This window comes from Leptodactylus fuscus, chromosome 5, assembly GCF_031893055.1.
Source record: "Leptodactylus fuscus isolate aLepFus1 chromosome 5, aLepFus1.hap2, whole genome shotgun sequence".
In the NCBI taxonomy this organism is placed as follows: domain Eukaryota; kingdom Metazoa; phylum Chordata; class Amphibia; order Anura; family Leptodactylidae; genus Leptodactylus; species Leptodactylus fuscus.
The window spans coordinates 143,066,390-143,092,622 of NC_134269.1; the positions used below are offsets into that span (position 1 = coordinate 143,066,390).

The 26,233-nt window shown below is 43.4% G+C and overlaps 1 protein-coding gene across 1 annotated transcript in view; it reads right to left on the bottom strand.

Annotated features, from left to right (window-relative positions):
• Positions 1-26,233, bottom strand: part of TRHDE (thyrotropin releasing hormone degrading enzyme) — a 498,184-nt gene that overhangs the window by 106,394 nt on the left and 365,557 nt on the right. The window contains exons 11-12 of the mRNA XM_075274325.1: positions 2,392-2,525; positions 2,236-2,291 (exon numbers count right to left, since the gene is read on the bottom strand). Of these exons, the coding sequence (XP_075130426.1) occupies positions 2,236-2,291; positions 2,392-2,525 (190 nt within the window). The remainder of the gene's footprint in view (positions 1-2,235; positions 2,292-2,391; positions 2,526-26,233) is intronic.

Consider the following 26,233-nt stretch of genomic DNA (forward strand, 5'->3'; position numbering starts at 1 on the left):
TAGGCTGTGATGTTGGGGTAATAGAGGGTCTTTGGTGTGTTAGATGCCCCCAGACATGCTTCCCCTGCTGTCCCAGTGTCATTCCAGAGGTGTTGGCATCATTTCCTGGGGTGTCATAGTGGACTTGGTGACCCTCCAGACACGGATTTGGGTTTCCCCCTTAACGAGTATCTGTTCCCCATAGACTATAATGGGGTTCGAAACCCGTTCGAACACACGAACATTGAGCGGCTGTTCGAATCGAATTTCGAACCTCGAACATTTTAGTGTTCGCTCATCTCTAGTCATCACCAAACTCCCTCTCACATTGTGAAACTTTATCTATCAATATTTGCTTCTCTTTTTCCCAAAATGAGGAACGTAGAAAGGATATTTCCTTCTTAATAATGCCATCAGAAAACAACAATAGCAAACACAGGGTATATAGGTCAAGGATATATTTGGTTCCCAATAGAAAACCAATTCCTTTTCTATGTCATCATGTCTTTCTATATTAACCAATGAATATGGGTTACTCCTAAACTAGTAATAGTCGTAGCTTTGATATAAAAATATTTAATACAATGTGACTTTTTATATGATCCAGGATAAATGAAACATTGCTAATATATTTTTGTGAATTTGTTTGCTTTTTTTTTTTTTTTTTTTTTTTACTTTTAACGCTTTCCATCAGAGAAAAGTTTTAGATTTTTTTAGTTTAGTTCTTTTACTCCCCACTTTCTAAAAGTCATTGCTTTTTCAGTTTACAGAGCTGTATGAGGGTTTAATTTTTGTGGGACAAGTTGTAATTCATAATGGTACCATGTGATATTTCATACAATGGGAAACCATCCAAAACAACATATCAAAACAGACATTAACCAAAAATAGTAAAAACAAAAACATAACTTGCACCTTTCAAAGCTCTATAAACAAAAATATTTTTAAAAAACTTATACATATCAGAATATGGCAATGCAAATACATTTTGTATTGTTGTAATCATAAAACCTCCAAATAAAGGTAAAAATATCATCACTACCAATCAGTAAACACCAAATAACTAAAATCTGTAATTTTTTCAAAATCTATCCTTTTAAGGCTGAGGCCCCACATTACAGAAACACAGTCTTTTCTGTTACAGATTTTTATGCAGTTTTTAGGGCCAAAGCCAAGAATGGCTACTAAAGGAATAGAAAATATATAGGAATTACTTATATTTCCTGCTTAATCCACTCCTGGCTTTGGTTTAACAAATCTGCAAAATAAAAAGCTGTGTTTCCGCAATGTGAGGCCTCAACCTAATAATTTTTTTCAGATTCTGGCATATTTGGAAGATTCCTTTTAGAAGTATAATTTTGGAGGGGGGGGAGGGTAAAAAATTTAAATTCCAAAACAGAAAATGACTGCTCGTGAAAGGAATAATGGGTGTACTATTATTTGCTCTTGTTGTACAGCATCTATGAATATCTAATAAAATATGGCATTCTGAAATGTGTCCTAAAAACTTCCCCCACTCTGATTTTCGCTTCATAATACACAAGTGCATATACTTGAGAAGCAGGGAATGGGTCTTAGCACAGAAGGAAGGGAAATGAGCCAAAAATTGTCAATAAAGTACATTACAAAATTTACCAATTACACAAATCCTAACAGAAAATCAGAAATTGTCTGAAAGTTTAGCTACATTTTAGAATATGCAAACTTTTAGATTAATGTTTGAAGCTCCTTGGTAAGAAAAACTACGGTTTACAAGAACTATTGTCTATAAATACAAATGCCTAAACTAAATATAAAAGATGGGAGATAATTTTTTTGGTGATGAAAATAATCATTCTTCAGTAGCTTCATGCATTGCAAAAACAAAACATAGTAATTGAAGCATGAAGGTGTTTCCTTTGAAAAATGTAATATGGCATCCTGGTCATTCTCAAATCAGTTCATTAGCTAAAGAAAAAGGGGCAAATCATTAATCTTCAGTATAAACCTGCTAAGAAATTGATCAAGCCTTTGCAACTACGGAAATACCCTGAAGCGCTATTGATCAGTAATGGAGTGAGTGCTTTAGACTGTGGAAGGATAGGAAAGAAACAAAAGAAGTGTTATGCATGGAAAGCCAAGAGAAAAATCATGCTTCTTCAAGTGTGAAAGCCATCCACATAAATTGAAAGGAAAAGTGGTGCATTCTCCACTGAAGCTTTCAAACAATAGCTGACAAGATTGCTCATTAAGCTGGACATCTGCAAGAAAACATACCTTGCCAGATTGAAAGCATCATCGATCAGTGCAGCACGATTACTGACAGAAATGACCTATGAGAAAAATGGATCCATTTAGGATTATAATGTCAGTAGGGAGCCTTGGAGCAAAACAAAAACCCTGCAAAAGAAACTTAACAAGAACTTACAGTACCTCACAGTTCCTCATTAGCTGGTCAATCAGTAATCTCCAGTTCTTGATATCATAGTTAACTCTAAAATATCCTATCTGATCAATGTTCCCAAGGATCCAGTTACTTTCATCCAAGGTGGGAATTCGGTGGTATTCTAAAAATGTAAAAAGAACAACTATGTAAATGATTTGATATATTTTAAAGTATGCTATTTTCACAACAATTAGTGGAAACATGTTACAATAGAAACAAAAATGGATGATAAACAGTACTTTATGCTCATTAAGCTTACTAATTGTCTAAGGCAATTACTTTGTCATTAAGAATGAAATTTTCTCAGTCTAAATAACAGTGTATTCAGAATTATTTATACAGCAGCTGTTCTCCAATCAGGAAAAAAATCATAATCTAAGTACTGAAGAGGAACACATTTTCTGCTCAACACATGCATGCAAACTTTCCTATCACAGTATCAGGTTTGGCTTTATTACAGTCAATGCAACTAGATACATCTATTGTCTTATATTTCTAATAGGAGACAAACGCAAATACAACACCAAGTAGCACCCAATGTATTATCATTAAAGGGGCTCTATCAGCAAAATCATGCTGATAGAGCCCCACATATGCTTGAATAGCCTTTAAAAAGGCTATTCAGGCACCGCTAAAGTTATATTAAACTACCCCCCAGTTTTAAATAATACCCTAAAAAAGAATGTGATCTACTTACGCATCGTGCACGATGGGTGGGCATTCAGAGTGCACGTCTTCTTCATATACGCCTCCTCTTCCTCCGATGTCCTCGAGTCCCGTCTTCCTCCGGCGCTTGCGAACTGACATTGATAAAAAAAAATGGCCTGGGCGCATGTGCAGTAGCATGCGGCTTCTACTACAGCTACTGCGCAGGCGCCCAGGCCATTTTATTTTTATCAATGTCAGTTCGTGAGCGCCGGAGGAGGATGGGACCCGAGGAAATCGGAGGAAGAGGAGGCGTGGATGAAGAAGACGGCGCACCATGAATGCCCGCCCACTGTGCACGATGGGTAGGTAGATCACATTCTGTTTTAGGGTTTTATTTTAAAACTGGGGGGTAGTTTAATATAACATTTACGGTGCCTGAATAGCCTTTTTAAAGGCTATTCACGCATATGTGGGGCTCTATCAGCATGATTTTGCTGATAGAGCCCCTTTAAATGGGTGTGCATATGGGTGGATAGCAAAGGTATTGCTCACCTTATGGGGTTGTGAGTTAGTCACAACACCCTGAAGCACATACAGTATATATATAATACACAGAGCTGTTGTGTTGGCAGTCGTTGGATCAATGTCACACAGGTGTCATTGAGATCGATTGCATACAGGACCAAACCTAAACCATATTCAGAAGGAAACCAAGTGGAGGCAAGGCAGTGAAAGATCTGTGCTCACCAGTGTTTTGATATGAATAAAGGAATCTTCTACTACTCTGGTAAGCGCAGAACTTTCACTTCTTTGACTCCACTTGGATACGGTTTGGGTTTGGTCCTAAATGCAACTGTCTTACATTTCTATCAATCAATCAGGGCACTTTTCAACTGAGAAATACTTCAGATATTATATAAGTTCGCTCTTTAGATACAATACAGATATATGAACAGACATAATTCAAAGTGGATATAAATAGTTATCACATTGGCCAAACATGTACACATTTAACATGCAGTATAATTAATAGAGTGCCTGAAACAAATACTTAATCTACTCATAGTATAGAATATAAAATCTAAAGATTTAGTAGAGTTAACTTGACTTTCTGTGATAAATTGTTGCAATGTTATTTTGTTGTCACAGAAAACAACAAAAGCCAATGGATATTAAAAAAAGCTTGTGTTAACACTTTGTGCCCCGGTGTTGTTCACTCATTAAGTGTGATTTTAATCTTTGCTACAATGTGTATGCGGACAGCCTATATAGATAAACTTCATAGGTAAATCATAATCATAAATTTGAACCTCACTGCTGTAATGCATTGAAGCATTAAACAGGTTTTCTGGAACTTGCAATTTTACGACCTATCCTAATTGAAGATCAACAGGGGTCCAAAAACCAGGATCCCCATAGACCCACTTCCTGCTACACTGCACCAAATATTCAGCAATGAGGGCCGTCTACTACCAAAGACTCTACCCACATCCCAGACTTCATATCTAGATATATAGATGAGAAGAGGAAACTCTACATCCTACTGGGAGAAGAAGAGGACATTGTGGAGATCACTGCCCAATATGTGTTCAGTTGTCACCAAACAAGAGGAAGATGAGACTCCATGGACTGTTATACCCCAAACCACCCACCCCACCCTACCCCCCCATATAGTGGTCACCAACTAAGAGGAAGATGAGACTCCATGGACTGTTATACCCCAAACACCCACCCCACCTCCCCATATAGTGGTCACCAACTAAGAGGAAGATGAGACTCCATGGACTGTTATACCCCAAACCACCCACCCCACCCCCCATACCCACCACTCACCCACCCGAATCCAACTCCCCCCCCCCCACACACACACACACACACTTTACTAGCTTTGGCAATGCCAAATATCTATTCGGACTTGCCAATAAAGCTTTTTTGATTTGATTTGATAAGCTGTTTGAAGTAGTAGCAGAGCTCCCTGCTGATTCACAGGCCATGTGACATAATATTCATCAAGTACATTGTCTGTTGTCAGTACATTCCAATTGTACTGCTCTGTGATTGGTAAGTAGTGAAGAGATTGCAATAATCACTACAGCCCTATGCGCTCTTAAAGCAGCTGGTTTGTGGCCGCTCATGTGTTGGATCCTAACTATCTTCAAATTATGATCTGCTACCGATAGGCCATCAATTATTAAGACAGGAAGGCCCCTTTAAAGCATTTGTTCATCTTTAATCTGTTTGCCAACTTATGGCTTGTCCATTTTTAGACAAATATCCAGAGACAAATGTCTCTGTATAATGAAAAGTTCCACAATTTTCTAGTATACTTTCTGTATCCATTCCCCAGGATTTACTCTCAGTGGATAAAATTCAGTCCTTGGTAATGTGAGATACAGACCATGGTCATAGGATGGAGGCACCGGTTGTTACGGTTCTGTATATATATATATATATATATATATATATATATATATATATATATATATATATATTATTTTTTAAACAACAGAATCTCTAGTCTGCAGAACACTGAAGCGAGGTCCACAGGCCCAGTGGGAGGCTGTATGTCTGAACTCAATGTGAACAGAGTGCAACAAACACTGGCAGTGGTGCGGTGCGGTACTCAATGTGAGCAGGGTGCAACTAAACCCTGCCAGTTAAGCTCACTGGCCAGGTGCACCAGTACTGCTGAAACAAACAAGGCTGCCAAGGGTTAACTCACCCCAGGTCAGCAAACACACATGCTCCTGCAACAGCTAGGAGATCAGCAACAAACATACTCCTGCAACAGCTAGGAGTCACAGTTACCACGGAAGTTTGCATGCTCCTGCAACAGCTAGGAGTTCCCAATGAAGTTTGACAGTTTAAATAAGGCTATCTCAGAGACCAAACCTGCTGCAGCTCCACAGGCTGGAACAGTGTCTACTGCTCCTAGCCCTGGTGTATAGCTGACAGTTCAGGGTTTACAGTTCCTAACTAACAACACCCAGAAAGAAGCAGAGGAACCCCACACAGAGGCCTATTCTGACAACCTGCCTGAATACTGGAGCCTATCCCTGAAACTACTGTCATTAACAACTTCCGGGGACTTTAGTAAATCTTTAGTCAAAATTCAATCAAAGTGTGAGCCCCCGGTGGGCATCGGCTCACACTATTTAAGGGGAAGATCCGCCCAATAGGGGCGTTGGTTATGACCTCACCGCTCATGCTCAGTAGGGGAGAAATGACACTTAGCTTGTGAGCGGCTCCAAAAGTCTGAGCATGCTCAGTAGGGTGAAAGCTGGACTTAGACTGACCCGCAGGTGTTGCTGCGTGCTGGAGAGAGCAACCTGCGGGACCCAATCCTAACACCGGTGCATAGCTTGTTAAAGTTAGTATACAGGCATCTACCTGGTAGTGCTTAGTAAACAGACATTTGCAGGATCATAAGTTTGGTGGGGTGACATTTTCTATTAAACATATAAGGGTGCATTCACACTGAGTATACGCTGACTGATTCTGAATGTTAAAACACATTCAGAATCAGCACGTACAAAGCAGATACCATTCATTTCAATAGGAGATGGCATTCGTGCACTTCCCATTGAAATGAATGGGCTGCATTTTCCCCTATTGATTTCAATGTGATACGCGTACACATTAATATTTTTTGTGGATGTAAGTCTATTAAAACCCTTATGCCTCTTCATATAATCCCAGACAGACTCAACAATGTTCAGATCAAACTATCACTTTGACCTTATCAACACTTCCAGGACTCCTCCTCTAAAGGATGGTCATACCATATATTGATTTAATTTAGGGTATCCTCTTTTGTTCATTCATACCTGCCTTAAACTTCTACAAAACACCATACATTACTTCTTGAAGTTCTTCAAAAAGACCACTATTGCAGTTACACATGTTTTGTTATATATGTTTATTTCTTTTGTGTTTATTTGAACAATACAAAAAAAGTAAAAAATGATATAATTTCATGCAAGAGTCTGAAAATGGGCCAGACAAAATCACTGGCACCCTCAACTTAATATTTGTTTCTATAACCATCAACAAGCTTCTTACACCTCTCAAATTGACTTTTAGGCCATTCTTCTTTTGCCAACAGCTCCAGGACTTTCATATTTGAAGGGTGCCATCTCCCAACAGCAATTTTAAGGTCTCTCCACAGGTGTTCAATGGCACCCCCAAACCATCATTGAGCCAGCGCCATATTTGATTGTTGGTACAGTGTCCTTTTTTTTTACACCTCATTCCATTTGTTGTAACCTTTTATCAGTTTTTCTCTTCCGCCCTCATCTAGGAAGATTTGCTACAGTGCCCTGGGTCGTAAACTTCTTGATTAGGTTGCGCACAAAGGAACATCAAGATCTCTTAAGTTGAACTTGTAACATTGAGATTGTTGATATTTTCCCACAATTTTATTTCTAAAGCTCTCAAACTGTTTTCTTCTCCTGTTTCTGTTTTCCATGTTTAATGTGGCACATATCAACACAATGCAAAGATTGATTCAACTTCTCTCCTTTTTATCTGGTTTCAGGAATGATTTTTATATTGCCCACACCTGTTACTTGCAATGAGTAAATTTGAAAGAGCATCACCTGCTTGAAACAAAATAATTTACCCACAATTTTGCAAATGTGCCAACAATTTTGTCCGGCCCATTTTTGGAGTTGTGTAAAATTATGCCATTTTGCATGTTTTTTTTCCAGTTTTTTGTACTGTTTCAATACACAAAAAGTAAATAAAGATATGTATGACAAAACATGTGTAATTTCAATAATTTTCTGGGTAGCATAGTTCATTATCTGGAAAAATGTCCGGGGTGCCAACACATACGGCCTTGATTGTATAATGTATAAAAAGTTATATATATGTTTGGGTGCATAAACAATTAAAATGTATTGAAATAGAAACTACATTGGTCACAAAACCTACACAAAAATCATATAAAAAATAAATAAACTATGTCTGGTACAGAAGACGAAGTGACTATGAAAGATTAAAAATGTTCTACAGCTATGAAGCCTATAAGATATTTAAACTTGACACACTGAGACCCCAGGGACAGAATAGGAGTCCAGAGAGAACACTGATTATCTACCACTACTTCTGAGTATTGCATTTTCTCTTTCTCCTTTTTTTTAAACAAGCTGAACAAATATTCCTCCATCATAAACATACACTTTTTAACTTCATTTGTTATTGAATATAGTCTTCATTCATTCATATTGTTTCATATATATATATTTAGTGATTTAGCTTTTGTACTCACAATTGTATAGCAGTTTACTATTATAGTGTACATTAATTTTTTATAGTTTTACAATTCCAGCAGTCAATCACATCAGTAGAATAAACTATGAGATACTTTATACATGCCTTTACTATCAGTCGGTACTATATGTACCTCTCCAGCTTCTTCCTCTTAATATGTTACAATGTGAACAAGACCAAAATGTTATTTTTAGTGTCAATAAAGTACATTTCCACAATAATGCTTTTGACTTTTGAAATTTATTTTTGCCTTAAAGAGGACCTTTGACCACCTCCACCAATTCAAGTTCTTAGCATCAGTGAATGGGTGGCTCTCTCATGATTTCAGCACTTTTGGAATTTTTCCTCTAGGCTAGACAGCTCCCAAGCAACAATTTAAGTGAATTTTTTTGCCTGATGTGTTATTTAAGCTCTGTCATGTCAGAAGGTCATTGTCAGACAGGAGGACATGATTCAGAGCTCCAATCAGAGGCAGCAAGTGTCAGAATTTGGATTCATAGAATCACTCTAGTCTGGTCCTGCCTGACACCACCCTTCTGCACAGAGACTAAATACCGTATCAGGCATAAAAACTAACAGTAGTCAAAAATTGGAATGATTTTGAGTAGAGATGAGCGAACAGTGTTCTATCGAACTCATGTTCGATCGGATATTAGGCTGTTCGGCATGTTCGAATCGAATCGAACACCGCGTGGTAAAGTGCGCCATTACTCGATTCCCCTCCCACCTTCCCTGGCGCCTTTTTTGCTCCAATAACAGCGCAGGGTAGGTGGGACAGGAACTACGACACCGGTGACGTTGAAAAAAGTAGGCAAAACCCATTGGCTGCCGAAAACATGTGACCTCTAATTTAAAAGAACAGCGCCGCCCAGCTTCGCGTCATTCTGAGCTTGCAATTCACCGAGGACGGAGGTTTCCGTCCAGCTAGCTAGGGCTTAGATTCTGGGTAGGCAGGGACAGGCTAGGATAGGAAGGAGAAGACAACCAACAGCTCTTATAAGAGCTAAATTCCAGGGAGAAGCTTGTCAGTGTAACGTGGCACTGACGGGCTCAATCGCCGCAACCCAGCTTTCCCAGGATCCTGAATGGAATACACTGTCAGTGTATTCCCGTATACCCGATATATACCCCCGATACCCGTTCCAACGGTGTGCCCCCCCACCTTCACCCCAGAAATACCCTGCAAGTCCCCTAGCAATAGAATTGGGGCTATATACACCCACTATTTTTGCTACTGCCATATAGTGCCATTGTCTCACTGGGAATTCAAAGAATATATTGGGCTTACATATAACTTCAATTCCAGGGAGAAGCTTGTCAGTGTAACGTGGCACTGACGGGCTCAATCGCCGCAACCCAGCTTTCCCAGGATCCTGAATGGAACACACTGACAGTGTATTCCCGTATACCCCATATATACACCCCAAATCCCCGTTCCAACGGTGTGCCCCCCCACCTTCACCTCAGAAATACCCTGCAAGTCCCCTAGCAATAGAATTGGGGCTATATACACCCACAATTTTTGCTACTGGTATACAGTGCCATTGTCTCACTGGGAATTCAAAGAATATATGGGGGTTATGTGCACCCACAATTTTTAATACTGCTATACAGTGCCATTGTCTGACTGGGAATTCAAAGAATATATGGGGGTTATGTGCACCCACAATTTTTAATACTGGTATACAGTGCCATTGTCTGACTGGGAATTCAAAGAATATATGGGGGTTATGTGCACCCACAATTTTTAATACTGGTATACAGTGCCATTGTCTGACTGGGAATTCAAAGAATATATGGGGGTTATGTGCACCCACAATTTTTAATACTGGTATACAGTGCCATTGTCTGACTGGGAATTCAAAGAATATATGGGGGTTATGTGCACCCACAATTTTTACTACTGGTATACAGTGCCATTGTCTGACTGGGAATTCAAAGAATATATGGGGGTTACGTGCACCCACAATTTTTAATACTGGTATACAGTGCCATTGTCTGACTGGGAATTCAAAGAATATATGGGGGTTATGTGCACCCACAATTTTTAATACTGGTATATAGTGCCATTGTCTGACTGGGAATTCAAAGAATATATGGGGGTTACGTGCACCCACAATTTTTAATACTGCTATACAGTGCCATTGTCTGACTGGGAATTCAAAGAATATATGGGGGTTATGTGCACCCACAATTTTTAATACTGGTATACAGTGCCATTGTCTGACTGGGAATTCAAAGAATATATGGGGGTTATGTGCACCCACAATTTTTACTACTGGTATACAGTGCCATTGTCTGACTGGGAATTCAAAGAATATATGGGGGTTACGTGCACCCACAATTTTTAATACTGGTATACAGTGCCATTGTCTGACTGGGAATTCAAAGAATATATGGGGGTTATGTGCACCCACAATTTTTAATACTGGTATACAGTGCCATTGTCTGACTGGGAATTCAAAGAATATATGGGGGTTATGTGCACCCACAATTTTTACTACTGGTATACAGTGCCATTGTCTGACTGGGAATTCAAAGAATATATGGGGGTTACGTGCACCCACAATTTTTAATACTGCTATACAGTGCCATTGTCTGACTGGGAATTCAAAGAATATATGGGGGTTATGTGCACCCACAATTTTTAATACTGGTATATAGTGCCATTGTCTGACTGGGAATTCAAAGAATATATGGGGGTTACGTGCACCCACAATTTTTAATACTGCTATACAGTGCCATTGTCTGACTGGGAATTCAAAGAATATATGGGGGTTACGTGCACCCACAATTTTTAATACTGGTATACAGTGCCATTGTCTGACTGGGAATTCAAAGAATATATGGGGGTTATGTGCACCCACAATTTTTAATACTGGTATATAGTGCCATTGTCTGACTGGGAATTCAAAGAATATATGGGGGTTACGTGCACCCACAATTTTTAATACTGCTATACAGTGCCATTGTCTGACTGGGAATTCAAAGAATATATGGGGGTTACGTGCACCCACAATTTTTAATACTGGTATACAGTGCCATTGTCTGACTGGGAATTCAAAGAATATATGGGGGTTATGTGCACCCACAATTTTTAATACTGGTATATAGTGCCATTGTCTGACTGGGAATTCAAAGAATATATGGGGGTTACGTGCACCCACAATTTTTAATACTGCTATACAGTGCCATTGTCTGACTGGGAATTCAAAGAATATATGGGGGTTATGTGCACCCACAATTTTTAATACTGGTATACAGTGCCATTGTCTGACTGGGAATTCAAAGAATATATGGGGGTTATGTGCACCCACAATTTTTACTACTGGTATACAGTGCCATTGTCTGACTGGGAATTCAAAGAATATATGGGGGTTACGTGCACCCACAATTTTTAATACTGGTATACAGTGCCATTGTCTGACTGGGAATTCAAAGAATATATGGGGGTTATGTGCACCCACAATTTTTAATACTGGTATACAGTGCCATTGTCTGACTGGGAATTCAAAGAATATATGGGGGTTATGTGCACCCACAATTTTTAATACTGGTATATAGTGCCATTGTCTGACTGGGAATTCAAAGAATATATGGGGGTTACGTGCACCCACAATTTTTAATACTGCTATACAGTTCCTTTGTCTCACTGGGAATTCAAAGAATATATGGGGGTTATGTGCACCCACAATTTTTAATACTGCTATACAGTTCCTTTGTCTCACTGGGAATTCAAAGAATATATGGGGGTTATGTGCACCCACAATTTTTAATACTGGTATACAGTGCCATTGTCTGACTGGGAATTCAAAGAATATATGGGGGTTATGTGCACCCACAATTTTTACTACTGGTATACAGTGCCATTGTCTGACTGGGAATTCAAAGAATATATGGGGGTTACGTGCACCCACAATTTTTAATACTGGTATACAGTGCCATTGTCTGACTGGGAATTCAAAGAATATATGGGGGTTATGTGCACCCACAATTTTTAATACTGGTATATAGTGCCATTGTCTGACTGGGAATTCAAAGAATATATGGGGGTTACGTGCACCCACAATTTTTAATACTGCTATACAGTTCCTTTGTCTCACTGGGAATTCAAAGAATATATGGGGGTTATGTGCACCCACAATTTTTAATACTGGTATACAGTGCCATTGTCTGACTGGGAATTCAAAGAATATATGGGGGTTATGTGCACCCACAATTTTTAATACTGGTATACAGTGCCATTGTCTGACTGGGAATTCAAAGAATATATGGGGGTTATGTGCACCCACAATTTTTACTACTGGTATACAGTGCCATTGTCTGACTGGGAATTCAAAGAATATATGGGGGTTACGTGCACCCACAATTTTTAATACTGGTATACAGTGCCATTGTCTCACTGGGAATTCAAAGAATATATGGGGGTTATGTGCACCCACAATTTTTAATACTGGTATATAGTGCCATTGTCTGACTGGGAATTCAAAGAATATATGGGGGTTACGTGCACCCACAATTTTTAATACTGCTATACAGTGCCATTGTCTCACTGGGAATTCAAAGAATATATGGGGGTTATGTGCACCCACAATTTTTAATACTGGTATACAGTGCCATTGTCTGACTGGGAATTCAAAGAATATATGGGGGTTATGTGCACCCACAATTTTTACTACTGGTATACAGTGCCATTGTCTGACTGGGAATTCAAAGAATATATGGGGGTTACGTGCACCCACAATTTTTAATACTGGTATACAGTGCCATTGTCTGACTGGGAATTCAAAGAATATATGGGGGTTATGTGCACCCACAATTTTTAATACTGGTATACAGTGCCATTGTCTGACTGGGAATTCAAAGAATATATGGGGGTTATGTGCACCCACAATTTTTACTACTGGTATACAGTGCCATTGTCTGACTGGGAATTCAAAGAATATATGGGGGTTATGTGCACCCACAATTTTTAATACTGGTATACAGTGCCATTGTCTGACTGGGAATTCAAAGAATATATGGGGGTTATGTGCACCCACAATTTTTAATACTGGTATACAGTGCCATTGTCTCACTGGGAATTCCACAAATAATTTGGGGATTCATTCACCCTACATCTCAGGCTCTTGCCATATTCACCCAGGTTGTCAGTGCTGCACCAGCTCGTTCCCAGACAGCTCGGCCCGAAAAACGCGTTACCTATATAGAGGATTTGGACAATGAAGACAACATGTTCTAAATCTAATGTCTGCACCTTCTCCAGAATTAAAATAAAGGCAGCGTTTAACTTTCAAATAGCACTGCACAAAGGAAGAGCTTATCAGCTTGTCTCATGACATGCTACTGAAAAGTTTCATTTGTGTATCTTAATGTAAATATAGTTGTATAAGCTTTTTGGGTTTTAGGCACTGCCAAGTTATTTATTACCACCCACTCCCTTATAATGATGATGACGCCAAAGTCACTGTGGGTGTTCAGAGCTCACAGCTTTGGGTGACATTTGTCTTGCTCTCTGTCGGTACCAGCTGTCTTTTTGGATACCGTAAAGTTATGTTGACTTTATTAACAGCTATAGAAGCTTTAGCCAGGTTGTGACGGTGTGTAACCCTAACAACACTAAGTGGGATACACATTAATAGTCAGTCTATGTACGCTAAACGTATCACTGAAGTAATTTTTTTTCCCTCTCCCCTAATATAAGAAAGGAACAGACATTAGACCTAGACCGGGGTTCGAGGCTTGAAAAAATCCAGTATTATTTGTTCTTCATGATGTGAAATATGTGTTGAAAAGCAACCCAAGATGAAGTCAGCCATGTGTGCCAGTGTGTTACTTGGCATGCCTTTGCTGGCCCCAACTGTAAGGGTCACTCTCCATTTCCTCCATTTTCCACTCCCCTTCACACCATTTGTGGTGAAGCAATGGGATGCACTGAAGTGCACCCTCTAGCCTCGTGTGGGATAGGGACATCAGATGCCACTCCAACCCCCTCGTCTTCCTCCGCCAGCCAACGGTGCGAAGATGAGAGGAGTGTGCTCTGAATGTTTTCTGCCTAGCAGAGGCTAGTTCTCACTTACGAAAATGGCCCCACTTTGACCTGTATATCAGGCACAATGGTGTAGGTTTCAAAGAAACATGGCACCAACAAGTTGGAAAACGTGGGCCATGCGTGGACCGTGTTTGAGTCTGGCAAGCTCCAGATCTGCTACCAGGTTCCAGCCATTATCACAGGCGCAAAAATGCCAGGCCCCAGGTGTAGCAGGGAAAAAAAAATGCCATCTCAGCCAGGATGGCATCCCTGACCTCGGAGGCACTGTGCTGTCTGTCCCCCAAGCTGATCAGTTTCAGCACGGCCTACTGACATCTCCCCATGCCAGTGTTACAGTGTTTTCCGCTAGTAGCTGGGGTGGAGGTTGCAGCTTCGTAGGGTTTCAGTCTACTCCTGCCATGGCCTGGGAGAGGAGATAGGCCACCCCAGTTTGCACCCGGGGAACAGACTCCACCACATTCACCCTGCCTGTCATTAAAGATAAGCACTGCAGCATCCCTGACCACAGGCGCTTGTCCATGTGTCGGTGGTCAAGTGGACCTTGCAGCAAAGCGCAGAGCTCTGGGCCCGACTGATGTTATGGGACACATGCAGGCGCAAGGCAGAGACAGCACACCAAGAGAAGTAGTAACGGCTAGGCCCAGCATAGGGAGGTGCCCCAGCTGCCATCTGCTGACGGAAGGCCTGGGTCTCCAGAAGCATAAACAAACACCAACATCTCCAGGGCCAGCAGTTTATCGATGAGGCTGTTACAGGCTTGGGCATGGGGGTGGGTTGTATTGTACTTCTGCCTGCAATGAAAAGCTTGGGAAATGTGGAGTGGCTGGGAAGAGGCGCATGATGGTGCAGGCCAAAAGGGCGCATGAGGGTGAACTCCCCAATGTGTCAGAGATAGGTGTGTAGGTGTCCTTGCATCATATACTTGCACCATATTTGGCTTTGGAAGTTAATTTTGTGCCAAAAAGTGGTTAAGACAGCGATCCCTCAGCTACTCCCGTTACACTGTCTATTGAAGTTACCATCTGTGGAAGTGGACCACCATTTCTAAGATCCCAAAGGAAGCAGGCAAGAGATGTGCAGTTCAGAAAAAAAGATGAGAAAATAAGTTTAGGCTGTAGAGCACAGAGGGATCGGAGAGGACAGAGCTGGTGTCGGCCAGGTATTCCCACAACATGCGCCTATACTTGTCCCTCCTGGTGACACTAGGCCCCTGAGTGGCAGTAATTTGTCCAGGGGGGCCATTAACGTGTTCCAGACCTAGGAATAAGTCTTCCAACAGGGTAGAGTTTTGCATGCCTTTGCTTCTACCCACTGTTTTTGCTGCTTAGCTTCCCTCCACATCTACTCTGCTTTCACCCCTAAACATCACCCCAGTTTATGCCTTTGCTTCTACCCAGGTTTTTTGTTGATTTAGCTTCCCTCTACATCTACACTGCTTTAGCCCCTAGACATCACCCCTGTCCATGTGGGGTCGGTGGCCTCGTCATCCACCAACTCCTCTTCCAATTGCGCACTGCCCCCTTACTGCAAACCGCACATGACCACAGCTTGCCTTGATGGCAACTGTGTCTCATGATCCCCACTTAGGTCCAGACAAGTCGGTGGCGGGTCCAAAACCCCAAAATTGGAAGGAAATGGCAGATGCTGCAGTATTTCTAACACCTGTTCCTGGTGCTCGGGCCTGGTCTGTGTTGTACCCTGCACCCTGCTTAACGCATCTGCCATATCCGAAGTTGTGCTGAGCGCATGCTAATGTTTCGTGTCCAGTGCAATGGATGGGATGGGATTTCACATAAGTCTGCCACCCATGGCCACTCATGGTTGAGCAACTGAGGGAGTTGACTTTGACGAACCCGAGGGTTTTGGAGTTGGAACTACATCAAAGGTCTGTGCTGCTCACACACTCTGCTCAACACATGATATGTTTAGTGCCAGCAGTGTGGAGACGTCGCACAACAGCCGTTGTTCCAGCAGGTACAGGCGTTGTAGGAGTGCATAGAGGCTAGCAGCGGCAACTATACACTTTAAAAACTATCCGCACAAGCGCCACACTTTCACCAGTAGCTCAGGAACATTGGGGTACCTTTTTCAAAAGATTAGCAGCAATGAGTTAAAAACGTGGCCCAGGCATGGAATATGTTGCAGGCTGCCAAGCTACAGAGCCAATCCCAGGTTACGGCCATTATCACACATGACAACATGCCTGGGCCCAGGTGCAGTGGCAAAAACCACATTGCCGTCTCATCGAGGATGGCATGACTCACTTTGTAGGCAGTGTGCTGTCTGGCCCCCAAGCTGATGAGCTTCAGCACGGCCCGCTGACGTCTCCCCACACCAGTGTTGCAGCGTTTCCAGCTCGTAGCTGGGGTCAATTTAACAGCGGAGGAGGGTGGTGTTTCAGCCCTCCTCCCAGGAATGTTGTGTGGGGAGACAAGTCAGGCCACCACATTTTGCGACCCGGTCCACGCCTCAACTACATTCAACCACTGTGCCCAAATTGAAAGGTAGCGTCCCTGTCCGCATGCACTTGTCCATTCGTAACTGGTCACATGGAACTTTAGGGCTAAGCGCTGAATTTAGGGACCGCCTCATGTTTGGGGGAAAGTGCTGGTGTGGACGGCACAGTGCGGTGGCGCAGTAGACACTCTGCCCAAAAAGGGCAGAGTGTCCCCCAGCCGGGATTCCAACATCTCCTGGGCCAGATTTCTTGAGATGAGGCCGTTGAAGCCTTGGGCATGTGGGTGGGTTGCGCTGTACTTTAGCATGAAATGAAAGGCTTGGGAGATGGGGAGTTGCTGGGAAGAGGCGCATGATGGCGCGGGCAAAAGGAGAAATGGCAGGAAAAGGTGAGGATAAGGGTGAACTCCCCAAAGTGTCAGAGGCAGATGTGGAGGTGTCCTGGCTCCTGGTCTGGACTGCAGCGCCAGCCCTGTCAACAGTGGAAGAGGCAGTGGCCGCCAGGCCAAACGACGATTATCCTGCGCTTGCTCTCACCCACTGAGCCCAGGGCTTGCCTTCCAAATGATGGCACCCGCAAGAGGTGGTGAGATTCCTCTCCGCAGATCTCCAAACCATCTTGGACTTGCAAATTGCACTAAATTTGTCATGTAACTGACATGTATATGATGAGTCTATCCATTGTCTGTTCATTTTGGTGAAAGTCAGCCTGTCAGCTGACAGACAGCTGTGCTTGTCAGTGATGATGTCACCGGCTGCTTGTACCCCCAGTTTTTGCTGCTTAGCTTGCCTCCACATCCACACTGCTTTTGCCCCTACACATCACCCCTATCCATGCCTGTGCCTCTAGCCATAAGTCTGCCACCCATGGAAACTCATGGTGCAGAAAGTGAGGGAGCTGACTCTGAGGAACCCTTGGGTTTTGTAGCTGGTACTCCATCAAAGGTCTCTGCTGCTCACACACCCTGCTGAACATACGGTATCTAGGGTTAGAGCGTGTGGTGACCTCGCACAACAGTAGGTGCTTCAGGCAGATGTAGGCCTTGCTGGAGTGTATTGCGGCTAGCTCCAGGTACTGTAGACTTGGGAAAGTGGGTGTCCAAGTGCCGCACTTTCACCCTTAGCTCAGCTAATTTGGGGTATGTTTTTAAAAATCATTGCACCACTACATTGAACATGTGGGCCAGGCATGGAACGTGTTGGAGGCTGGCAAGCTCCAGAGCCCTCCAACAAGCTAAAAAACCTGGCCCCAGGGGCAGCGGGGATAAACAAATTGCCATCTCATCCAGGATGGCATCCCTGACCTCAGAGGCAGTGTGCTGTCCGTCTCCCAAGCTGATGAGCTTCAGCCCAGCCTGCTGACGTCTCCCCACACCAGTGTTGCAGCGTTTTCAGCTCGTAGCTGGGGTAAATCTAACAGCGGAGGAGGAGGAGGGTGGTGTTTCAGCCCTCCTCCCAGGAATGTTTTGTGGGGAAACAAGTCAGGAAAATTCTTGAAACGGGAGAGTTTTGCATCTTTGCCCTTGCTGCCTATGGACATCCCTTTGCCTCTAGCCACCATTTTCCCTGCTTTGCTTGCCTCCACATCCACACTGCTTTTGCCCCTAGACATCACCCCAGTCCATGCCTTAGCTTGTACCCCCAGTTTTTCCTGCTTAGCTTGCCTCCACATCCACACTGCTTTTGCCCCTAGACATCACCCCAGTCCATGCCTTAGCTTGTACCCCCAGTTTTTCCTGCTTAGCTTGCCTCCACATCCACACTGCTTTTGCCCCTAGACATCACCCCAGTCCATGCCTTAGCTTGTACCCCCAGTTTTTCCTGCTTAGCTTGCCTCCACATCCACACTGCTTTTGCCCCTAGACATCACCCCAGTCCATGCCTTAGCTTGTACCCCCAGTTTTTCCTGCTTAGCTTGCCTCCACATCCACACTGCTTTTGCCCCTAGACATCACCCCAGTCCATGCCTTAGCTTGTACCCCCAGTTTTTCCTGCTTAGCTTGCCTCCACATCCACACTGCTTTTGCCCCTAGACATCACCCCAGTCCATGCCTTAGCTTGTACCCCCAGTTTTTCCTGCTTAGCTTGCCTCCACATCCACACTGCTTTTGCCCCTAGACATCACCCCAGTCCATGCCTTAGCTTGTACCCCCAGTTTTTCCTGCTTAGCTTGCCTCCACATCCACACTGCTTTTGCCCCTAGACATCACCCCAGTCCATGCCTTAGCTTGTACCCCCAGTTTTTCCTGCTTAGCTTGCCTCCACATCCACACTGCTTTTGCCCCTAGACATCACCCCAGTCCATGCCTTAGCTTGTACCCCCAGTTTTTCCTGCTTAGCTTGCCTCCACATCCACACTGCTTTTGCCCCTAGACATCACCCCAGTCCATGCCTTAGCTTGTATCCCCAGTTTTTCCTGCTTAGCTTGCCTCCACATCCACACTGCTTTTGCCCCTAGACATCACCCCAGTCCATGCCTTAGCTTGTACCCCCAGTTTTTCCTGCTTAGCTTGCCTCCACATCCACACTGCTTTTGCCCCTAGACATCATCCCTATCCATGCCTCTTCCCCTAGCCATAACTCTGCCACCCCTGGAAACTCATGGTGCAGAAACTTTGGTTGCTGACTTTGAGGAACCCTTGGGTTTTGTAGATGGAACTCCATCAAAGGTCTGTGCAGCTCACACACCCTGCTCAAGATATGGTATTGTAGGGTTTCAGCGTGTGTGAATGACGGACAACAGCCTGTGTTTGGACAGATGTAGGCCTTGCTAGAGTGTTTTTAGGCTAGCAGCGACTCCTGTGCACTTGCAAAAGTGGGCGCACAAGCGCCGCATTTTCAACAGTAGCTTCGGTACATTTGGGTATGTTTTTAAAAAACTTTGCACCACTAGGTTAGACGTGGGCCAAACATGGAACGTGTTGGAGGCTGGCAAGCTCCAGAGCCGCTACCAGGTTCCAGCCATTATCACAGGCGTAAAAATGCCAGGCCCCAGGTGTAGCAGGGAAAAAAAAATGCCATCTCAGCCAGGATGGCATCCCTGACCTCGGAGGCACTGTGCTGTCTGTCCCCCAAGCTGATGAGCTTCAGCACCGCCTGCTGACGTCTCCCCACACCAGTGTTTTAGCGTTTGCCGCTAGTAGCTGTGGTGGAGGTTGCAGCGTCGTAGGGTTTCAGTCTACTCCTGCCATGAATTTTGGCCTGGGAGAGGAGATAGGCCACCCCAGTTTGCACCCGAGGAACAGACTCCACCACATTCACCCTGCCTGTCATTAAAGATAAGCACTGCAGCATCCCAAGTGTCGGTGGTCAAGTGGACCTTGCAGCAAAGCGCGGAACTAAGGGCCCACCTGATGTTGAGTGACACGTGCTGGTGCAAGGCGGGGACGCCACACCGGGAGAAGTTGAGATGGCTAGGGACGGCATAGTGAGGTGCCACAGTTGCCATCAGGTCCGGGAAGGCGGGAGTTTCAACAAGCCGGAACGCCAACCTCTCCTGGGCCAGCAGTTTAGCGATGTTGGCGTTCTAGGCTTGCGTGGGTGGGTGGTTAGCGGTGTATTTCTGCCAGCGCTCCAATGTCTGAGAGATGGTGGGTTGTTGTAAAGAAGCGCCTGATGGTGCCTTTGATGGTGCAGGAGAAGGAGATAAGACAGAAACAGGGGAGGATGAGGGAGAAGTCAACAAAGTGGCGGAGGCAGATGAAGTGATGTCCTGGCTCGTCCTCTGGAGTGCATCGCCAGCACTGTGAGCAGAGGCAGTGGCATGAACGGCGGGCGACGTTTGTCCTGCCGTTGCTGCCTGCCACTGATTCCATTGCTTGGATTCCAAATGACGGTGCATTGAAGTGGTGGACAGGTTGCTCTTCTCAGGGCCCCTACTCGATTTCGAGAGGCAAATTGTGTAGGCGACACTATATCTGTCCTCGGCGCATTCCTTGAAAAAACTCTACACCTTCAAGAAACGTGCCCTCGATGGGGGAGTTTTTCTGGGCTGGGTACAAAAGGGAACATCTTCGGACATTCCGGGTCTGGCCTGGCTTCGGCAAAGCAGCTGACCTCTGCCTCTGGACATGTCTCTGCCTCTAGCTACCCTTTTTGGTGCTGCACCTGCCTCAACATCCACACTACTTTCCCAGCTTGACATCTGCCTTGTCCAGGTGGGGTCGGTGTCCTCGTCGTCCACCACCTCCTCTTCCAACTCCTGTCTCGCCTCCTCCTCCTGCACAATGCGCATGTCAACTGGCTGCCCTGACAGCAACTGCGTCTCATCGTCGTCGATGAGGGTGGGTTGCTGGTCATCCGCCACCAAATCGACCGGAGATGGAATGGAGGAGACTCTAGTGTTTGAGCATCTGGACACAGATACTCGTCTGTTAGGTCCGTGGAATCGCGAAATGGAGGGGCAGGTTGCGGTACAGTCAAAGGAAGGGAGAACAGCTCTGGGGAGCAGGGACAGTTGGGGTTATTGTTCTGAGAAGATTGGGAATTTTGGGTGGAAGGAGGACAAGACTGTTGGGTAAGAGGAGGTAGAGGCTGACTGGCTGGTGGACAATGTGCTTTAAGCGTTATCCGACAGCCATTGCAAGACCTGTTCCTGGTTCTCGGGCCTACTAATCTTTGTACCATTCAGCCTAGTTAATGTGGAACTTTTGTGCAAAGCGCAGAACTTAGGGCCCGCCTGATGTTAAGGGACACACGCTGGTACAAGGCTCAACTCACCCTAAGTGCCAAAAACACTGCTGGTGCAAGGCTCTACTCATGCCAAGGGCCTCAATCTCTGCTGGTAGCTCAGCTTAAGGTCATGTAACTTTGTTTGGAAGGGCTCATGTTAAGGGCTAGAAAAGTGAATTTTGGAAGGTCTTACCACATCACACACACACACACACACACACACTCAAAATGACAGTTAAGGGTGAGGGCTTTTGGAATTCCCATTGCCTATTCCATTTGTGGTTGTCATGGGGAACGTGATTTAAAGGGGTGGTTGTTACTGTTTTTTGAGCTTAAATTGGGGTTTGTGTCCATCCATTTGGGGAGTAAAGAAGGTTTCCAGGTATTTTCCCACTTTGATAGAGGTTTTTTTGAATGTGGAAAGTGTGTAGTTGTTAGGCAGTGATGTTGGGGTAATAGAGGGTCTTTGGTGTGTTAGATGCCCCCAGGCATGCTTCCCCTGCTGTCCCAGTGTCATTCCAGAGGTGTTGGCATCATTTCCTGGGGTGTCATAGTGGACTTGGTGACCCTCCAGACACGGATTTGGGTTTCCCCCTTAACGAGTATCTGTTCCCCATAGACTATAATGGGGTTCGAAACCCGTTCGAACACACGAACATTGAGCGGCTGTTCGAATCGAATTTCGAACCTCGAACATTTTAGTGTTCGCTCATCTCTAATTTTGAGCTCACCGTGAATAGTTCCAAGTCCTTAACAGGGTGCACGATCAGTTTGTGGACCAACAAACAGGTATGTATCAGAGGACTAATTTTATCTACGTCCTCAGAGTGATGCCGATTCTTCTCCTCTTCTCTGATATAAAAACTAACAGTACATAACTGTGACCTGATGTATGATTATTTATGTTGTATGAGCTTAGCATTTTACATGACATCTATTTCTCATACTACACATACTTATCCGTCATTATAGTTACCTCCGGTCCTTTGGACTCTCCCCTTGTCTGATGGTATTTTGACTTTTACCGATGTAACATTATGTGTATTTATTAGAGATGAGTGTATAGGTATTTGAAATACTCGTACTCAATCAAATACCACTTGCTATTTGCAGTAAAAATTAGATTCAGAACCAGCGTTGATTAGCTGAATGCTATACAGTGTATAGCATTCAGCCAATCATCGCTGGTTCTGCAGGATGAGTAAAAGCAAAGCAAAAGGAGTCCGGGCCCACATACAGAGAAAGAGCTGTACAGAGCAGGACTCGGTGCGGGGAGAATGATAGACCCACAGGATACTATTTTACCTTTGAGTAGCAATCCCCAACATCCCTCCTGCAGAACCAGCGTTGATTGGCTGAATAAATGATCTTAGACTCCGACAACGCTGGTTCTGCAGGAGGGATTCTGGGGATTGCTACTCAAAGGTAAAGTACTATCCTGCAGGTCTATCATTCTCCCTGTGCCGAGTTCTGCTCTGTACAGCTCTTTCTTTGTATGTGGGCCCGGACTCCTTCCGTTTTGCTTTTACTCACCCTAGATAGTTCCCAGTGCTGACTGCCCAAGTACCGCACTGTCCTTCGCTCCTCCTCAACACTCTCCTCCTGATACTCGTGGACTTGGTGACTCCCATTTGTCAAATTTTGGTTTCCCTGAAACGAGCATTGTATTCCCATAGCCTATAATGGGATTCGATATTTGATTGAGTAGTCAAATAATAATAATACATTTTATTTATATAGAGCCAACATATTCCGCAGCACTGTACAATTTACAATTTATAGGGTTCAGATACAGACATACATAACAAAGAACGTCATTTCACACAATGGGACTGAGGGCCCTGCTCAAAAGAGCTTACAATCTATGAGGTAGAGGGGGTGACACAAGAGGTAGCAGGGGCGGCATTGCTTATACAGTGTTCAGACAATTTTGTGCATTAGGAATTGTGATAGGCTAGTCTGAAAAGATGCGTCTTTAGGCTGTATTCACACAGAGTAACGCCAGGCATTTTTTGTGTGTTTTTTGCACATAGCGCCGCGTTTACGCCGCGTAGCGCCGCGTTAACGCCGCGCTATTTAGCGGTGGCGTTGCCCGGCGTTAATGCGGCGTATACGCGGCGTTAACGCAGCGCTACGCGGCGTAAACGCGGTGCTATGTGCAAAAAACACACAAAAAACGCCTGGCGTTACTCTGTGTGAATACAGCCTTAGTTTGCGTTTGAAACTGTAGAAGTTGGGAGTTAATCTTATTGTCCGGGGTAGAGCATTCCAGAGAAGTGGTGCAGCTCGGGAGAAGTCTTGTATACGAGCGTGGGAGGTTCTGATAATAGAGGATGTAAGTGTTAGATCATTGAGTGAGCGGAGAACACGGGTTGGGCGGTAGACAGAGATGAGGGAAGAAATGTAGGGAGGTGAGGCATTATGGAGAGCCTTGTGGATGAGGGTGATAACTTTATATTTTATTCTATAATGAATAGGCAGCCAGTGTAGTGACTGGCACAGACCAGAGGCATCGCTGTAGCGTCTAGCCTGATAGATGAGCCTGGCCGCTGCATTCAGAATAGATTGTAGAAGGGAGAGTTTAGTGAGGGGAAGACCGATTAGTAAGGAGTTACAGTAGTCAAGGCGAGAATGAATCAGAGAGACAGTAAGTGTCTTTAGTGTATCTCTGGTAAGGAAAGGGCGTATTCTGGAGATGTTTTTGAGGTGGAGGTGACAAGAACGTGCGAGTGATTCAATGTGAGGGGTGAAGGAAAGGCCTGCGTCAAATATGACCCCGAGGCAGCGGGCATGCTGCCTAGGAGTTATAGTAAGGCCTGAGACTGCAATGGATATATCAGGGACAGATCTGTTAGATGGCGGAAACAGTAGTAGTTCAGTCTTAGAGAGATTTAGTTTCAGATAGAGCGAGGACATGATATTAGAGACAGCAGAGAGACAGTCACTGGTGTTCTGTATGAGTGCAGGGGTGATGTCACGGGAAGATGTGTATAATTGGGTGTCATCAGCATAAAGATGGTACCTGAAGCCAAATCTGGCTATGGTTTGTCCAATGGGGGCTGTGTAGAGAGAAAAGAGCAAGGGGCTGAGGACCGAGCCCTGAGGAACCCCAACAGCAAGGGAAAGAGGGGAGGAAACAGAGCCCGCGAATGATACACTGAAAGTGCGGTCTGAGAGAAATATAGTCAAATATTGAGGACTACGCAAATCGAATATTCGAATCTCAAATATTTCAATACTCGCTCATCTCTAGTATTTATTAATAAAGTTTGTTCTATTTTTGTATTTTGAGTATCCCTTTTCCGTTTTTTTTGGTTTTCGTGATTCCTATATGGACTTAGGGATACAACTTCTGACTTGACCTTTACAGAGGGAAATCACCATGTTTGTATCACGCTTTATTTTCCCTTGATGCCATGTTTGTTTTGTATTCAGCAGAAAAACAGAACAACATGCATAAAGGTTTATTTAGTCATAGAAAAGACTGCCCAGCAAGACCCTCCAGATATTTTAACTTTCCATGAAAACTTAAATACCCTTTAAGGCTGAAGCCCCACGTTGCAGAAATTAAGCTGTTTCTTTTGCAGATTTTACCACAGTTTTTTAAACCAAAGCCAGAAGTGGATTGAGAAGAAGGTAGAAGTATAAGTACTATATTTATTTCTCCATTCCTTTTGTAGCCATTCTTTGCTTTGGCTCAAAAAATTGCAGCAAAATCAGCAACAAAAAAAGCTGTGTATCGGCAACGTGGGGCCTCAGCCTAAAATAAGGAAATCTGCTTCTGTATTATTGAATTTTTTTTTTTTATAGGAAAATAGGTTAAACTAGATGGAGTCATTCCATTTTTTTTTTTAAACAGTGCTGTTACTATGTTCCTACATTGCACGCATAACTACAATGAAAGCTTTTCATGTCATTTTACACAGTGCAGTAAGTCAAATCAAAGTTACTTCTCCACTTCACTTACTGTAGGTTTCTTAAGGTGTATTTCAGACTAGAGTTTTAGATATACATTATTCAATTTTTCCCCAAAATTGGAACGCTATTATGTCTAGTATGACAAAAATAAGGAGAAAACAGTTCTAAACATATTTTTTTAAAACTTAGACAAGAATAAAATCCAGTTTTTGCTGCAGCAAAAATATAGTAGGGAACAGATCTCTCTAATGCTGGTTTGAACTTAACCTGAATCATTTATTCACAGCCGTGAGGGCTATAATCATACACATAAAAGTACTCTCTTTGTCGTCAGCATTTGACGAACTGTAATGAAAGTGAGAAAAGTATAATTAGTTTTTCATTTTCTTACAAGGACATTTCTTGTTAAAAAATGATAAGTGCATTTTTGCTCTTAAAATTAAAGAATATTTTATAATATGTATAGTACTAGTAATTTCACACATTTTACCTGTCTGCTGTAAGCTAAAGGGTCAATTAACTGTAGTATATTAGAAAAAGAGAAAAAAAAAAGTTCTATTTACAATGACTGTCCAATCAGGATCCAAAATGAGACACTACACTTCAGAAATTCAGCAAATTGATATCAAACATATCACTATAGACCACTATATTATATATGGAGATACAACACACAATATAAATAGGTACGCTCCCTATGAATTCCCTTTTTCTTACTAATTACTAGAGATGAGCATACAGGTTTGTTATGAATTTTCCAAAACTTTTTGAGGTTCGCCACTGACAAACTGTCAAGTCCATATTAAGCA